General features: G+C 35.3%; 1 protein-coding gene across 2 annotated transcripts; it reads right to left on the bottom strand.

Moving 5' to 3' along the window:
* Positions 1-8386: 8386 nt before the first annotated feature.
* Gas41 (YEATS domain-containing protein 4 Gas41) lies at positions 8387-16273 on the bottom strand. Of its 2 annotated transcripts, none has more exons than XM_067088166.1 (6): positions 15971-16273; positions 14530-14689; positions 13376-13519; positions 11976-12113; positions 11553-11751; positions 8387-10113 (listed from the first exon to the last, which is right to left on the bottom strand). In XM_067088166.1, the coding sequence occupies exons 2-6, from the start codon at positions 14683-14685 to the stop codon at positions 9935-9937; spliced, it is 816 nt and encodes a 271-aa protein (XP_066944267.1). In that variant the 5' UTR covers positions 14686-14689; positions 15971-16273; the 3' UTR covers positions 8387-9934. The 2 variants fall into 2 exon arrangements, with proteins under 2 accessions (XP_066944267.1, XP_066944268.1); XM_067088167.1 differs by having other exon boundaries at positions 15967-16250.
* Positions 16274-19569: the final 3296 nt, after the last annotated feature.

Raw genomic sequence — 19569 nt, 5'->3', positions numbered from 1 at the left:
TCGTAACATGTCTTCTTTGCATTAAAATTAATCAGTTTTGGTAACGAATTTAATTTTTTTACTGTTCTCAGTCTCATGGGGCAAAATTCACGTGTCATTGTAACTCATTTCCACCTCACGGTTAAAGTTAAGAATAAGTAATGAATACTAACTCATTCATGGGCAAGAGGTTGTGCTGGCTTATAGCGAGCTTAATCTAACTATAACGTGAAATATATCTTGTAAACCAGTGAGACTACTCTGCCAGATACAGTCTGGTTGAAGTTATGTAATCGTACCCTCGAAGGCTTCCCAGTAGATGCTGTAGGACGCCTCTCTCTCTCTCTCTCTCTCTCTCTCTCTCTCTCTCTCTCTCTCTCTCTCTCTCTCTCTCTCTCTCTCTCTCTCTCCTTCCTTATATAATGGATAAGATACTGCACCTGATTGTTACGCCTAAGATAATGGAGATTGGCGTCAGTACGCCATTGATTAGTATAAAATCCACAGGAGGAAAAGAAGCCATATAACAAAGAATCTTGTGTGCCCCCTCTACCCATTGCTAACATAATTCTTATTGAACTCTTACTTACGGCAAATGAATTCCCTTTCCTGTTCTTGGAAAGCTGAGTTATTTTGTGTACCCAGTCTCTGAGACCATTCAATTCTCGCGTTTGATACCCCTTGAGCACTTGGTTATATTTTAGCGTACGGCTCAATCAGCCAAAGCTCGTCGTTATGTGGATTTGCTCATTTCCTCTGTACACTTATTTCTAGCAATTTATTAACCAGTCTTTTTCAAGGTAATGCTCCTTAAGCCCATATATAGCGGTGTTTCTCAGGGTTCTGTTCCCTTCTCAGTTGAAACTAGCCACTCCTGCACTAATAATTTCACTCAACAAGTCTTCTTCATGGCGACTCAGCCATCCTCTGTTATTTACACTCACATCCAACTCACTCTTTCTTTATCTGTCAACTGTGATCTTGTGAGTATATGTAAGAGTGGATCCTATACTGTAGACCAAGGACAGTTTCTGACTAGACTTATGTCTACTTTGCCACCAAGCTGTTCTATTGGTTTTGACTAGAGCGAAATCCAACCTCTGTAACTATCAACAAGTTGAATTGTTAATCATTTCAAACTTGCCTTGGTGTAATAACATATTTTAAACAATAAATTCAATTTTCTGCTTTACTGGCTTACTGAATACCGTAAAACTCCACTCTTTATCCATATTTCATTTTGCCTCTTATCTCGATGTGTCTGAATCAAAGACATTTCATCAAATCTTTTCACTTTCTTTTTTACTTCATGAGGCTTTCCTGTCGACCCTCATTTAGTCACCTGTGGGGAAACGGTTCTGGGGAACGGGTTCCCGTTTATCAGTCATGATTTACGGCACTCTTGAATAACTTCCTCTGTTTCAAAGTTGCTTTTAGAAGATGTCTATCGTTTCTTCTAGAACATTATCAAGTTGTCACTTCTCTCACGTTCTTGTGGCAGACTGGTCAACAGTTCGTGCGCTGTGCGCTCAAAAGTTCCTCATCCAGTACTTTGTTTTTATATCATAGCTACGCCAGTCTGTGTTAAATCTGCTCTCCTACCTGTAGCTGGGCTTAATATAGCGCATAGCTGATGTAGATCAAAACACGTATTTTATATTCTGTTCTTGCTTTAAGAGATACCCAGTGGAGCTTAACTATGAAGGACGTGGCTCTGTGTAGGTCCATTCACTATTTATATGGCTGCTGCCTCCTTTATTCTAAGTTTTACTGTTTCTTCAGTAAAGTACTCTTTTTCTAAGGATTGTTGTGGTTACTTAGTTACTGTTGCTTTAAATCTCTCTTATTCTTGTTTCCAAGCTCCGGATTTCTGTCCCTGTCTCATTTTCCCCTGCTTTCAAAAAACCTTCTTCTTAGAAGAGTTAGCTGTGTCTCTCTCTTCTTGGCTATGCCCCCTCTTTTTCCTTCACGCGTTAGCTTGCCTGTAGTCACATTACAAATACATCATAATTTCTTAAATCATATAATTAACATATCAAGTTGAACTGTGGTTGCTTCAGTACATGATCAAGTAAAATCGTATTTTTTGGACTTGTAAACAGCTTCTCGTCATACCAGAGTTTTATTCTTTTGAGAAACATCATGTTCATGGGGAAAGTGGTTGGTGTAGGGTAGGGATGGGGGGAGGGCGTCACTTGCAGCAACAAGAGCATAAGAGATGCGTAAATTACGTGTGAGAACTTGGATAAATTATTCTACCAAAAGGCTCTTATAACCTAATATGAGCGTCTCTGCAAAAATGGACATAAACAGATTTTTGAAGGAACTAAATCGTTTTCAAATACATATGAATGATCAGGAGAGGAAGGATATTGCTTAAACTGTGCCAAAATATATCAATAACTAAAGTGCCTCCCTCAAAAGAGTGTAAAATGGCCGTGCCCTGAATGCTTTAAAAAGTGAAGCAATCTGTTACAGATATGAGGACCGCCAAAGGAAAAAATTGTATTAGCAAAAATGAGACAAATTATTCAGCTGCAGCAGAGATCCTTGACCGAAATATTGCTAAAGTATCATAAAACTGATGCCGTAGAATTGGGATTAAGCCTCCGCTACAGGACCGAAACTCACAAACAGATATATATGTATACAGTTTTTATATATATATATATATATATATATATATATATATATATATATATATATATATATTGTATATATATACAGTATATATATATATATATATATATATATATATATATATATATATATATATATATATATATATGGAAAAAAGGAGGAAAGTATTCTTGTGGCAGAGGTACTTCCAATGAAATAAAGAATTATAAAGCACTGGTGCCTAAAAATATGTGTTAGCCTCAGCTAGTAGAGAAATGTTACTGACCAAAAAAAGGCACACATATCCATTTATAACAGTAAAAGAGGCGCCATGCCCAAATGAATACAATAGGGATTTTGGCTCTAATGGCTTCATAAGTGAAGCTGCCTCTACCTCAGAGCAAAGAAAGACGAAAATGACTAAAAAGTGAACGGCTGCTACAACAAATCTTAGAACCATCAGACGGGGTTTACAAAAGAAAGACGCGCCATTTAGCCTATCTATCGTAGAGCTGCCTTCTTCACAAGAAGGCAAAAGTGAATTGGCACTTATGTTTTTGTAAAATCGGCGTTTCTCTGCTACTATTTTATATTAACCTTTGTCATAGGACTAAAATGAAAATGCGGCTTGCGTAAAAAAAAGTAGGTACTAGCAGAATAAGGCATAGTGTAGTTAATAAAACAAATATAAATATGAGTATGAAAAGTGCCCTTAATCATACCTTCAAGAAAATGAGTTTTATAGCACAGACCATGTTATGGGGAAAACGGCATTAGCAATTGTAACTGTACGGTCTCCGAGATAACCCAGTTCTACATATAACATTAAAGAATCCATAAATACTATGGTCTATTTACATAATACATTGTTATACGGATGGGAGCCGGCAACACCAACAAATGCTCTTTTTTTTTCTTTACCAAGATTCAGTCATTGGGTGCATGTTACCTGGCCTCAGTGAGCCATAGAATGACAGTCTTCTTTCTCTTCACCTTTTCCCACTTCTATGTGGGGTCGATGTTTCTGACAGCTTTTCTCCACCTGGCTCGGTCAAAAACACTGTATAGCCGTTGCAAAGTATTCGACTGTTACATGCCCTATCAATGCTATAAAGGTCAGGAATTTGGTCACAGCGCAGCAAATTGCAGAATGGCCAAGCCTGCCCTAGATGTGGTGAAAATCACAAATCAAATGAATGTGCTAGCTACATCTTCAAGTGTAAAAATTGTGTAAAGAAAGGTCATAGTGATACTAAACATAAAACGTATGATGGTAATAAGTGCACAGTATATAAAGAATATACGTCAAAGGTGAAAAATAGTACGGATCATGGCTTTGACTAATAATCTTCTATGCAATTTAATAAGAAGAAAGCAAATTAAAAAAAAAAAGAACTAAAGACTCTCCTATTCTGCAGGAGCTACGATACTGACGAGAAAACACCGAAAGACAATTATAAAATATAAGAAGCACCTTATTTTGAAAACGTACAAGGGCCCGCCAGAGACGGAATTATCCCTGCAGAGGGCTGTGCATAAAACCAAAGTGAAGTGAAACTACATCCATCCACCTTCTCTCCTGGGCCTAGCCATGGAATGAAAGTATAGTCAGGAATAGGCTAACCAGCAACACTTGGTTTTACTGGAGATCGGGCTCACTTTCCACCGACTATACACCATTTAATGAACCATTTCAGATTAATTCGAAGGCTACCAGCAACTTTAAGCTTACCAATTCTCCACAAGTCTCGTTTGTAGTGTGATACATTGTAAACTCTAACGAGCACAAGGGTGACAAAAGCAATGCTTGTTATTTATTTTCAACCCGTATCCACTTTATAAAAGTGCTGCTGTTGGGGGCGGATACAGGTGGCTTTGTTTCGACGGGCGTTGGTTTTGTCGTTTTTGCCGCTCAATTTCCGGTTTGAACTCATTGTCATCAGAGGTATCACATCTCATACTATAGCTCTCGGTGGAATGATTATGTGGAACATTGATTAATTAATTTGGTTCTATTGTTTATCTATGAATAAAAATTATTACAACATCTCGTCGAATGTATGCACATTGACTTCAGTTCTCTGTTGCTGGGTTTTCCTGTAATAGAGCAAAACATAGGCTTTAACCGTCACCACGGCCTGGAATTGTATTTTTCATCATGTCTAAAAACTGGATAGAATTTTAGATTCAGTTTACAGCAATGCGAAAATTGTAAACAGAAAAGATACCTAGTCAGGTCGAGTAATTCTCCCCTGGCATTAAAAATTCATGCATCATACCGAAGAAGATCCATTTTGTATGCCAGGTCTCTCTCTCTGTTCCTTGACCCACTCCTCGTGTTTCCACGAAGTAAAGAAGATTTGGATTCTGGACATGGCTGTATTTTAAAAAGATTATTTCAGTGTCGGGCATACTGCAATAGCGTAACGGAAAGTTCTGACATGAGCTAAGACTAGCTATACATAGTACTAGGATCTGCTGATCGCAAAACGAAACCTGTGATTTGTTCACTTTCATTGACCACCGCTTTCACTCTAACCTCAGATAACTTTCGTTCCTGTAAATGGCTGACTTTTGTGTGTATATCTAATGAACTGTAATAATGCACAGGGCACAGATCTCATTGAATTATGATAGTATCCACCAAAGTCAAGACATCAACAAGTCCAAAAGAAACATGAAAGACACTATTCTTATGTCGCTTGTTTCCTGAACCTACAGATCACAATATCAATCACGACTAGTGTTTGAGGTATTATGGCGCCAATTTCCTGTATAGTGTATTTTTGTTATCGACCAACGATGCAAACAATAATGTGTACTGGTTTTTAATCTTCGTTCGTTTCCACGTCCTGTGTCCACGACTACTGCTGTTACAAAATAATAATGATGATAATAATAATAAACGACTAATAAATGACTGAGAGTGTCCCAGTACTTGACTTAATTGCCAAAATTTCAAGATGGTCAGTGGCAGTCACATATCAGTTTCGTCTTTCTTTTATTTTCGCTTGCGAAAAATGAAGATAAAAAGCAACAGCATAATATAAATCGAAATCGGTTATCTAAAAAAAAAAAAAAAAAAATAGACGTAATATTTTCTACGGTATATGGTTACATATTGCACATGGTCTTCATCCACGCTCCAGCAGTTAAAACATGAAAGTGACAAACTGTCGTGTTGCTTTTTCTCAGAAGCCACCCCTCGTCAGAATAGACTATATGTACACACACACACACACACACACACACACACACACACACACACACACACACATATATATATATATATATATATATATATATATATATATATATATATATATATATATATATATATATATATATATATATATATATATATATATATATATACTGTATATTATTCCACAGGTGGAGTATAAAAAAAGTACAAACCCCAGCTAAATTCATCCTGTCCGCACCCATATCCAGAATGGACATCTTATGTACAAAAAATTCCACATCTTCAGCTTTAGTCATCATGACTTAAATGTACGAGCGATGCAAGATATTCGTGAGTGAAAGATAGTACATGAATTTATATATGGTCATTAGCATTCCCAAAACGTGCTCCTCTCCTTGGAATCCTTGAAGAGATGCAAAATACTTGGATAATGAAAGAGGGGCAATGACATGATGTATCTTCGTAGTTATTAATACGTTACTGTACACATGACATACTGATTCCCTATTGAAATCCCCTTATCAGCGCTCCGATTTGCATAGGCCTAATCTTGCACGAAATCACCTTTCATCACTAAAAATGAGTAATCGCGCAAAAATAATTCCAGCAATTGGTATCCTTAAAATTACTGTATATTTCGTGAAGACTTATGCTCTTCAGTTTTTCATATAACCTAATTTCACAAGAACTTGACGTACTGTATTTATAAATAAATAAATAAATATATATATATATATATATATATATATATATATATATATATATATATATATATATATATATATATATATATATATAGTCTTCCTCATCAAAACAACCACCGCCCATTCCCTATCAACTCTTGTATTGTCTCATACATTTCAGGCGAAAACATTCCCGTCACTTTATACATACACAATATTGACATTCTTCTTCATTTATGCTTCCTTAATTTACCTTATTTTGTCAAAGATCCCTGTTCCCTTGTTGCCAGTTGAATCTGAATACATTTTCAAGGAATATGCATTTGATTCTTCATCCCTTACTTTCTGGCGTCATTTAACAAAATTCTGAGAGAGAGAGAGAGAGAGAGAGAGAGAGATGAAACTTACCATAAAGTTGCATCCTCCATCAGAATGCTCGTATCTTAAAAGGTAATTTGGGTGCATCTGTACTTCAAGTCGGTTGGTCAGTTACTGACTTTCTGACTATCGTAACTTGATAGTACTGTAATAGAATGTTGTATTGCTGAGTGGTGAGCAACATTCTTTGGAGATACTGAGATGCCAAGAATTACACTCCATGAGAACCAGACATTCAGTAAACAAACGTTACGTTTGAGAGTAAAGTTTGGTTCTTAATTTACAAAATCTATCTCGTTCAGCTGATTCTTTGACGTCGTGACCTGCAATCATTTAAAGCGTCTTTACCGTAGGAAATCAGATTATTGAGACCACCAGTGTCTCCCTAACGTCGCGGTAAGCAAAGGCTTAAGATGGCGAACATACCAATTTTTTTTCTTTTCAATTTTTTTGTGGGCGAACGAAGACGTCGGGGCGCCAAAGCTATCTCAATAACCGCGGACTGCCAGATGCCACCACACAGCGGTTTGTTTTTATCTGTGTAACCGTTGATTTTCTTTTAAAATTGTATCTGTATTCAGTAGCATTTCTAAGGCAACTGCGAATATGAATATTTTTCAATGTACAAGAAAGAATATATTTTCCTAAATTACTAAACGAAAACCATAGTTTTTCGTTTTGCAGATAAAATGGCTGGTGGCAATAGACCGTGAATACACGGGTTAAATGGAATATAGAATTTAGGCCAAAGGCATAGGGCAGGGACCTACGAGGTCATTCAGCGCTAAAACGTAAATTGAAAGTAGAAAGGTTTGTAAGGTGTAACAGGAGGAAAACCTAGGAGTTGCAGTACGAAACAATTGTTATGAGAGGGTGGGTAGAAAGATGGAAGACAGAGAATATGAACGGAGATACAGTAAAAGGAATGAAAGGGGTTGCAGCTAGGGGCCGAAGAGATGCTGAAAGGAATTGCAAGTAATGCCTACAGTGCACTGCCTAAGGTGCACTGGCGGCACTATCCCCCCACAGGGTAATGCCTACAGTACGCCATGTGAGGTGCACTGAGGACACTACCCCATTACAGGGATACACAGGTTAAATAGTGTATTGGACTTGTTCTTTTTGAAGTTACAGATGTAAGTCATGCATTGCTTCAAATTCCTGTTTATTTATTTATTTATTTACTCATGACTGAAGGTTTATGACCATGAATTAACTGGGAACATCGTCCTGCTAGAGTATGTGGATAAGACTTCACGTAAGAAGCTGACAGCTACAGCTTCACTGAAAGGCAATATTAAGTTTTCAACTTGCAGGAAAATTTTAGCTTTCTGAAGAATATGAAGATTCTTTACAATGCACGAGTTGCTCTTTGAATGTGTTAAAGAAATAATTCACTCTACACATTATGATAAGTTGAAGTGAATACATACAATGAATTTCTTGATACTGCTAAAATGAGTTTTATGCCAAATGTGACTTCCAGTCTTTCCAAACATTAGGAACAATAATTGTCGACAGCCTCAATTCTGGAATTTTTATTCTATAAAAAATTACAACATAAATAGTACAAAAAGTGTAGGCTTGGTTATGAGTATGTTTCTATAAAAAGCATGATGAAAATGCATATACTGTACTGTATTATAGAAAAAGGTGCACGTACTGTATAAAAATTACAAATAGTTCTGTGCATTAACCAAATTAATATAAACGTAAATACTTTATAACTTCCTACTTACTTCATTTTAATGAAAGTGATAACGCAGCTATAAAATTATCAAAGACTTCACACTTCTGTTATCTTAATGTCTGATATTTGTGGTGATAAATTTGTTACCACAATTACAGTAACAAATCTGCCAAAACTTCAAAGCTCCTGATTGCATCAGAAAACAACAAAAATTAAAATGAGGCAACAATATTTAAGGATTCAATTTTTCTTGGTTTTAGCCCCTGAAGTCTAATTTGTCCTTTATCCTGGTCAAACCTTCAACAGAGCTGAGACATATAATCTCAAAAGGAAAAGCACCCACATCCTCTGCTGATGAAGAGTATAACGTAAACATTACACATGTTCGTTCCTAGAGATTCGACAATTTCTTGAAAAGTATAAACTATCGCAATAGGATTTTCTTGAGGAAGTTATTAACTTATAGCTGGGGTATTATTAAACCATAGAACAGGAAGATATTCGGAAATTCAAAAGGGATTAAGAATGTAAAATGCTACAGGTGCAACAATCTGTAATTAATGCAGTATTTGACTCATTAATTTAGCTTGTTTAAACTGCAAAAAATGAAGTTGAAATAATAAAAGTATTACATAACTACCTAGTTGAACAACAATTTTCTCAGCAATCTTAAGTATACATAACTTTGTTATGTAAGAGGCATCAAATTTTATTAATAATAAAATACTCTACAGCAAACTTTATATTAACCTTGACAGACATCAATTTCTGTTCTGACACACAACTTCATATTATTGTATTTTATACATACAACTATTTTAAGTACTTAACTGAGAAAATATAAAATTATGTAATTATTGTTCATTATTAGTCTCATGAACACAGTACCATTAACATTTTGCAGATTACAGCTGCTTCTCTCTATTCACATTTTCTGAACTATGAAATATTGCATGTGTGCAAATAAATATACTATAATCTTCTTTCACATCTAATTTCATACTGAATGCTACAAAATGTGACAAATTCTTGCTTTTACAAACTCTAGGTAGAATCCATTGCACATAAAAGATACAAAAATAGACAAAAAGCAAATAGTTCCCTCTAAATAAAAGTTCTAGTTTCACGAAAAAAGTTATGATGCTAAAGAAAGCATACAGTATGACTGTTTTAACTCTTAACAGCAACAATGACAAGGCTTGCACAAAAATCCCCTGAGGAAACAGTAAGAATCATCACCTCTCTTAAGCTTACCGTGTATAAGTTTTGAATTCCCACCAAGCTGCAATTAATTACAACTATCTTTTTGTCGTCTGTGTAAACAATTCCAGTTCATTATGGTCTGGTAGATCTACCTTATAATTACATTAATATGAAGATTCAAGATAAGCCTGATACATCAATAGCCATCTCTGTTTGACACTTATTGATTTCATCTTTGAACTTTGCGATCGTATCTTTTGCAAGTTTGATCTTCTCCCGTAAATCCACAATTTCTGCAGATATCTTCTCTTTAGCGTTGATAAGGTTTTTCAGGGTTTTGTCCTTTTTCTCTTCAACTGGAAAAAATTAGAATATTATCAGGTCCATAATGTGATAAATATATAATTATATTCAATGAGTCTCAAAATTCGGAGTATAGATTTATACTAAAAAAACAAGATAGGCCTTTAACTCTTTTAGATTCTGAAAACAAAAGGATGGTATGTCGCTGCTTTCCCAATGTAGTTCTTCCTGTACTCTAAAAGGACTTGGAGGAAGAACCCTCAGCTAAGCCCATGAAGAAACCAATTCTTTAGGACTGTGGCCTCTGGGCTCCTGTGCAAAGGACCAAAGCTCCCACTGGAATCTTAGGAAAATTCCCTCTAATTTGATTTGCTATAAATATTGTAAAAATGTACATAACTCAGTTCATACTTTTTGCAATTCCTTAAAAGTGCTAGATCCATTCCACAATCTGTCCTAAGAATATTTGGATTTCTTTGGCTCCAGTGACTTGGAGTTGCCTCCAATTTCAACCTAACTTTCTGGTGATAGAATGGCTGCGGGAATGGATAAGTAGTGGGAATGTATAAGTATTCAAGACATCTCAGGATGCATGAGCAGAGTAGTGTGTCTTTTTTTTAATATTAAACCAAGTCAAAACCATTTTAGAAAGACCCTTGTCTGAGGATACAGGATGGAACTTGGGGTCCCCGATCCATTAGAGGGTCCCTTGGTGTTTCTCATGGAAATCCAGAGGACACTGTTCTGAAGAATGAGTCTCTTCCCCAGATTAGCTGGGGAACCCAAGAACTCATGTTTGACTGTAGAGCCCTCCTCTAGAGCTTCCTGAAGAAGCTCAGGGAATGCTGAGATTTTGTAAAGTGACAGTACTTTTATGCCATCAGATTCTGAAAGGGTCAATTAGATACTTCAACAATATACAGTAACTGGTCCCAGTATTCACAAAACATTTGCAATATTTTTTTTTCATGGGCAACTGATTTCATTATAAGTACAGTATTATTATTATTATTATTATTATTATTATTATTATTATTATTATTATCATGGACACCCAATGACTTATGACAGAATTAGATACTTAACCAATGGATATACATCAGAATGAACTTACATTTATAAACAAAAATCTGGCATAAACTGTGACATTCCATGATGGGCAAACATGAAATGTCTTTTACTGCATTTGTTATTAGAGTTGCCAGATTTACTTTTAAACTTTTACATTTCACTTGCAAAGTTGTTTTTTACACTTCTTACTGAGTAACTGTAACCAGCTTGACAAGACACATGAGAAACTAAATCAAGTGACTGATAGGTCCCTAACACTCCAGGCAGTGCATGCACTATGGATCTTCGGATCTGTTTGTTGGACAGAAAGCTGTAGGATATGGTATAATCAGGGACAATGCATGTGGCTGCATATGAATGATGGGTTTGATATAGGTTTTGATCAGTACTGTATCAAAAATTACATAAAAGATACACTTACAATCTGTGTCATGCTTGTATTCACCCAAGGTAAGTTGTCTTGTGTTTGTCAACAACTGCCGCATCATGGCTGAAGGGTCTTGAAAGATTAATTCTTCATAAAACTCTGAGACCAAAGGCTTTTTAAGATCTGTTGGTACGACAGGAGGCGTTGTTCCTGGTGCTGACTGGAATAACTTCAATATGTGATAGATTTTTACCTGAAATCCATACGCGTAGATACACAGTTTGTCACTTCCTTTCGTAAATCTAAAAACAACTTGACAGAGACAAATAGAAATTTTGCAAAATAGTTTTCTACCACTTGGACAACAGCACAAATAAGAAAAATAAGGCATATATTGTTAATACTATGATCTGATCTAAAGTATCAACCATTTTGATAAAAAAATTCAGCATTCCAATGTACAGAATAATTACTTACCGGTCTCTCATTTGGATCATGAAAGAAAATTTTGATCACAATTTCAAATTCACCCCATCCTGTCTCTGTAACTTCATAAGGTGGTTCAGTCAGTACTCTATTTTGATCGGCATAACTTTCGTGCAATTTAAAGTGAATCTGAAAGGAACAAATTTGATTAAAAAAATTTCATTAAACTTTCTACTAGTTTATATCCGCATCTCATAAGATTAACCAATTGACATTTTTTTTTAAATGCATCTCATTCTAAATCAACCTTTGTATCATAAGATATACCTACAGTATCTTGACTGTTTAATTTAACACTGCTTAGAATTTTCCTACTTTTGAGCCGATACAAGATCCAGTACTCTGATCAAAACTTGTATTCAACAATATATGCAAAGATTATGGATTTTGTAGAAATATTATTTTGAACATGGGCAATTCTAATGAAAAACTCTTGGTTTTTAAACTGCTACTTGTATTAACATGATCAACCATTCTACAGATAAAAGAATTCTGAGAGATATGATATTCCCTACAACACAGTTTATAAACCTGGTTACACTCAACTACAGCACTCTCCCTAGGTAGCTGTTTGGATATTCTTAAACTATATTTAGGCACAATACTTATGGAGAACTAAACACAAACTGAGGACTAAAACTAGATGAAAGACACAAAAGTTCTAAGAGTTTAAAGTAATCCTGATCCTAAATTAACTTGCAGGTCCTTTAGATAACCCCTCTCTAACAGAAATGTTACAGTGTTCTTGAACTCAATCTGCTACATAACCTAACAGATAAAAAGAGCAGGTAACAGGTGAAGCCATCACTTTCTTGTCCTTTAGCCTACATCTGTTCATGTTTATGCCAATGATTCAACCTTCCACCTCATTTATCTTCACATTGCAACCTTTCTCTGTTGCTCAACCTCAACTATGAATTTTTCTTTACTTAGAAAATCTGATTTTGAGAACTTATCCATATTGGATTCCCAAAATTTTGTGAAGTTCCATAGTTTCAAAACTGTTTCAACCTATTTAATTGTCTCTTTTTTTTTCCTTCCATGTCTCTATTGATCCATAAAATGGAAATTCAACATCCCACTGTCATCAACAATTTGGATATTAAGATTACTCAGTAGTTCTCTTGGAGTAATCACACTATTCAAGATAAGTCCGCTATTTTTCTTCTTCCCAGTATTTGAAACTTTGCTCTGGTTCTGTTCATCACTGCTTGGAATGAATTATTACCCTTAAAAATGTACAGTACATCCATTCAATCATCTTTTGTATAAACATCCACCAAGAGGCATCTTAAATTAAAACTCAGCTCTCACAAAACCTAATATATGGCCAAATTTATTTTCAAAGGTCAATCTCAAAGAGACTTAAACAGAAAAGACAATTATTTTACCTTCTTGACGTAAGTAGACATGTCTTCATTGTTATAGGGCTTAACATAAACAGTCCATTCATGAGTATGGCCATCTTCTTCCCTCTTCTTGCCAAAATAGCGTGCTACATTTCCATAAACAAGTGGTTTAACAATAGTTAGTCCCTGGAAAATATACCATCATGAACTATATGTATATACATAAACACATAACTATATACAGTACACACACGCACACACACACATATGTATATACAGGCAGTCCCCAGTTAACGGCGATCCAGTTTTATGGGGCTTGTTTAGCACCAAAAATCTGCAATTTTCGGAGTTGAAAATCGCCGATTTCCACTTACCGGTTAGCAGCGATTTTCAGTTATCATTACACTCTTAGAACAGAATCCCCGCCGATAACCAGGAACTGCCTGTATGTATATATATATAACTGAATCACAAAGATATGGAATGTGATGAATATATAAAGACAAAATCCACGAAGGAAAGAGAAACACTGGAGTGCTGCGAGGCCTTTTGACTGTCGTCTTTTACTTAGAGGATTGTCTTTAAAATCCACGAAGGAAAGAGAAACACTGGAGTGCCGCAAGGCCTTTCGACTGTTGTCTTGTACTTAGCAGTAAGGATGACAGTCGAAAGGCCTCGCAGCACACCAGTGTTTCTCTTTCCTTCCGTGATTTTGTCTTTTATATATATATATATATATATATATATATATATATATATATATATATATATATATATATATATATATATATATATATATATATATATACAGTATATATGAATGATACAGTTCTACAAACTACCAAAAACAAAGGATTGTACATAAACTCAACAATGCACATGCAATGCACAAATAAAGTTAAAAAAACAAGAGGAATGTATGAACCATATTTTCCTTGTCACAAAACTGGACCTGGTCTGGGTAAAACTGAAGACTACAACCACGGCCAGGTTCCTGCCAGTTGCCGACCAAAACATTTACCACCTTTTGTTTATATTTATGTTTTTTGTTCATCCCCAAGGGGCTGGTACCAAACACGGCACCTATTTTGAATGCAAACTGGTAGTTACCGAAACAGAGGGGCTCAGTAGCCTAGTAGTCTTCAGTTATACCATGATCCATAGACTTTAATAGTAAAAATACTGTCACAGCCTACCTTTATTCTTCCTCCGCTATCTGGTCCAAAGTCTGTCGCTGGCTGAATTTTTGGCTGCTGTGGTGGCTGCGACTGCAACTGTAATTGAGGTGGCTGCTGTTGCTGGGGAGGATGCAGTTGCTGCTGTGGTGGCTGGTGTAGCTGTGCTTGTGCCATAGTTCTGCAGGATCATATAGTAAAATTTTTTTTTAAACCATTAGCCTATCACATTTGGACTAAAAAAAATATAATTTTCCTATGGAACTGTTCTGTTTGTTTTTTTTTTCTCTATAAAAGTCTTAACTTAACACCAGCACCACCCTATGAATGCTGTCTTCAGTACAAAATGTGGCAAATACTATCTTTTTAACGGTAAATTTGCGATAGGCTAGATTTGGGCATGAGTTCCTAATCATGTAAAGGAGCAAGATCACAGCATAAAAACCCAAGTATCAAATAATGGTTTAAAGTAAAATAATACCAATAATATTGAAATAATCTGGAATATCCTTGGGGGTTAAATAACCTTTAGTCATTCAATTGGTAGGACTAAGTAATTCTGGCATCTCTGACATCAAATCTGAATACGTTACCTACCCTAAGCTGGACATTCTCGATATAATAAGCAATCTAAATACCCTAACTTAATCGGCAATCCTACAGTTTAGGGATCCAAATTCACTGCATTGCATAAAGTCAAAATCAGCACACAGATTTATCAAATATTTATTGAATCATGGAAAACAATGAAAAAATTAGCACTTTATCTGCTTACAGAAACAGAGGTTGTAATAAAACAAAGGGAATAAAGAGAAACATAAATAATCAAAAACATGCCTTAGGGGATTCTGAACTCTGGAATTTTGAGAAAATCATAAATCTCTGCTTCTGTAAGCAGATAACTTACTGATTTCTTCAGATTTACCAAAAAGTGGCTGCTGAAGAGCAAGAGCCCATGCCAGGTTCCTATATGGTTCCTAAGCACCACTCCACAGTGTCCAGAAACACAGTTGCGGGCACACTACACTACTCGCGTGAGGTGCAGACTTTATTCCTTTTGTTTTTTGTACAGTCTCTGCTTCTGTAAGCAGACAAACTGCTCATTTTTTTAGTAAATATACTTCTGTTCGCAGATCTGTCGAAAAAAATTAAAAATAGCAGAGAAAACTTAGAGAAACACACACAAGGGAGCAGTGAATTTGGACCCCTAAACTGTAGGATTACAACTTAATCTATTCGATTGTGTTGTTTATAACCTTCAAAAGTCTGAAAGAAATATTAGTAACACACAGCCTAACCCAACCTCCCCAGACTAGGCCTGCCTAGCCTAACGCACATGGTTACTATTTTTAAAAATGGGTTATTTCATATACATGGTAATGACACGGTCCCAATAATGTTTGATTAAAGAATACCTTGTCAATAAAACAATAAGATACAAATAATTTTCATGACAACCTACAGAGAAGCCGCTTGCCGAGTCACTATAGTAGTATCAAGTCAGGGTATGCTCCGTAACGGCTCTCTTGACTAGACTGTCAATTCGTATAAGCTAGCAATAATATTTGTGATTCTTCGCTGGCTTTCATCACTCAGTTCTTACGCAAGTTGATTTCTATCAACATTTTCTACTTTCACGAACCTTAAAAGTCATATTTTTTCATAATTTTCAGTCATTTTTATGTTTATACTGCTGTACTATCGAGAACAGTAACACGACGTGATAGCGTCAGCGTGACTCCTGGAGCAAGGCGCAGACCTAGAGGAGCTCAACAGAGGCCCTTTGTGTGACATAAGTTGGATGCAATGGTGGTGATGATATTTTTACACAATAATCACCGGAAAACCGTAAAATTTTTTAAAATAATACTTTCTTTCACAATTTTAAAACAGAATTCTTGGTGTAACAGGTGGGTAGGTTCCTAAGGGGAATTTAATTTTTTGTTTATTTAGGAAGCATAATTCTTTCACGGAAGAACACGTTAACATACCGAAGTCTTACTTTTATTGTGATGCTTGCATGTATACTTATTCATAAGTCGGCAAAGCATATGCATTCTTTATGCCGAAATTTTATATCTCTATACATTTTAGTTCCACTTATGAATAAATCATCATAGGCAATATTGTATGTTAATATACTGGGCTCTTTGATGATCTTATATCTCTATACTCTGTTTGGTTGACATATATAATATATGACTTTGAATTTTTACTGTTTCAATTTTCGTGATATTCGGCTGGTGTCTCGTCCAGTTTCATAAAAACAATGCTGCCCATCGTCACAGTTGATGATACAACCCTTCATATACCCAAATATTCTCACTTTTTTTTTCAGTTCTGCAATTTTGTTGATGCTCGTTGAAGAATTTTTTTTATAATTTAGCTAAAATTGTATGTTTGACCAATTTCTTCTGCACTGCTATATTGGTCTTCTGTTTGTCTTGTGGAATTATTACAGATTTCTCGGCTTTCTTATAAAGCAAGTCGTTTTAATGGTTAATTACACTTCTTAGTGCTACTGAGTACTTGAAAAGAACCCGTAACAAGAATCAGTCTTTTGCCCTCAGACCATTCAATTTCGTCTAGTTTTCTACTAGCCTTCACAGAAATAACATGTCTGCATTAGGTATTGCTTCTATTATAGTAGCCTTGACGTTGTGCTTAAAGAAGAAAAATCAGAGGAAGCGTCGCTGGATGAAGAAATGGTGCAAGAAGAGAAATTAATATACCCACGAAAATCTGTTAACAGACTTAAGATGTAGTTTTTCAGTTTTTGATATTCTTTGATGTATATATGTATTACTTTTGTTATATTTCGTTGCATTTTGCATGTTTTCATTGCATCAAAACAACAATTATATAATTGCTATATAATAATCATGATTGTGGAGCATCACTATATTGTGATCGAAAATAATGATTAAAAAGCCACAATAATACAATTGATAAATTGTATATTTTAAGACACAAAAATATACAAAAAAGAGGATAAAAACGAGGGAGCTTTCGACCGTTTGCGCAACGGTCCTCTTCAGCCAACCGTTGCGCAAACGGTCGAAAGCTCCTCGTTTTTATCCCCCTTTTTGTATATTTTTGTGTCTTAAAATATACAATTTATCAATTATATTATTGTGGCTTTTTAATCATTAATAATCATGATGAATTATAAAGTCAGAATCCTTGCTATATAATAATAAATTATGAAGTCAGAATCGTTGCTATATAATTATAAACTGTGAAGTCAGAATCTTTGCTATATAATCATGATGAATTATAAATTCAGAATCCTTGCTATATAATCATAAATTATAAAGTCAGAATCCTTACTATATAACCATGATGTATTTGCGAGTCAGAATCCTTGCTATATAATCATGATGCATTTGTGAAGTCAGAATCCTCATTATCATTTATAGTATTAATCGACTGTGCAGGACTTTCCTGGTCTTATAGAAATAACATTTCCTGAAATTAATATAATGTCGATTCACAGACTTCACCAGAGCCTGCGCCAAACTTCTTTGATTCCCTTATTTTCTTTAGTTCTTTCCTAAAGTTTGTCCTCAGTGAATTAAGCTCCTTTACATCTTGTAGGGTAGCATTTGGGCATATCTCCATGTATTTCCCCAGCAATATTGCATAGTCTCCCGTTTCTTATTTCTGTTTTTGTACTCTTCTGCTTTCACCTTCCAGAGGGATGGCATCCCCTTATATATGCAAATCCATTCTCTTGTAAAATCCCTCTCTGATTCCTTGAAACTTCGGTTAGCTCCAGACATGTTGTCGTTGCAGTGGTAAGGTGAAAAGTTATGTTTATTGTCAGTACCACCCTCAAACGAGAGATTTGTTATTGTCAACTTAGATTGTGTCAATACAATTGAACAACCTTTCAACCTAGCCCCTAGACATTCAATGGTTTTGACAGTACCTGAATATTGGTCAGTAATATTTATCTTGTAAGGCCACCTGTAGCAGAATATCTATACGCTACCAGACAATATCATCATTGCCTACATTTAAGTATACAATGGAAATAATAAAATTAACAAAATAACAGATAAAGTTTACAATAATGCAGATCGATGCTGAGAAATATGAATGATGAAAACTCTCAACTGTAACAAGGAATCCCCTCTTTGAGATTATATGAGATTATCATTACCAGTATGAAATTAAAATGGCACCTCATATTTCGCAAAATAAAGAATTCACGAAAGACTTATACCTGAATATAAGCCTGAGTAACTTAGACAAAGGTGATTGAAAGACATTATAAGCAACCGGGGGAAGAGGGCACAGACAAGAAAACTAACCGAGAAGCCAACCTTGTAAATATACAAGTAATTTAAAAATAGTATAAAAGGAGAAACCTTGTATGACGATATTAAAAAATTACTGTTTATAAGTACGGCTAGATTAAAAACATAGAAATAAATGACTGGAAAAGATTAAGTTTCGTGCAGCGCTATATTGTAAAGTCTCTGCTGTACGAATTTTCTATGGTGACGTCCCATTTTCTTTGCCTCTACAACTCGTCACACCTGTCACGCCGATCCAATCATTTGAATTATGTATATAATTATTTACCTGTCTCCAATTTGTATATCATGTATTCTTCGTCCACAGGCATTAGATTGTATTCAACTCCGTTTCTGTCCATTTGTATGATTCAAAATGTATTCGTTCACTGTATTTATTGTTAAGTATTATCGACCTCAGGTCACCCTTGTTCCCATCAAGGTCTAGAGAATACATTCCCATTGTGTTCCGCGGCTTGACGTCAGTTTGCCGCTATATAAACCGCCTGGGTCGCCAATAAATCAGCAGTAAACTTGTCCTGCTCGTTTCTTTTGCACCTTGTATAATATCAAGAGGATAAAGATGAATTAAGACTGCCATTCTAATTTTCGTAAAAAAAAAACCTAGAGAAGAAATTGAAATAGTGAGGAATTTATCAAGCTTATGATAACACATAAAAATTAAACCTAAACAGTACAATCAAAAGCATGCTATAACGAGGAGATCCGTTTTGTAGGAAAGCCTTTAAGTTTACAAATG

This window comes from Macrobrachium rosenbergii, chromosome 44, assembly GCF_040412425.1.
Source record: "Macrobrachium rosenbergii isolate ZJJX-2024 chromosome 44, ASM4041242v1, whole genome shotgun sequence".
Taxonomy (NCBI): Eukaryota; Metazoa; Arthropoda; class Malacostraca; order Decapoda; family Palaemonidae; genus Macrobrachium; species Macrobrachium rosenbergii.
Note: the sequence above shows the minus strand (reverse complement) of the source record. Positions and strands in the feature narration are given on the sequence as shown.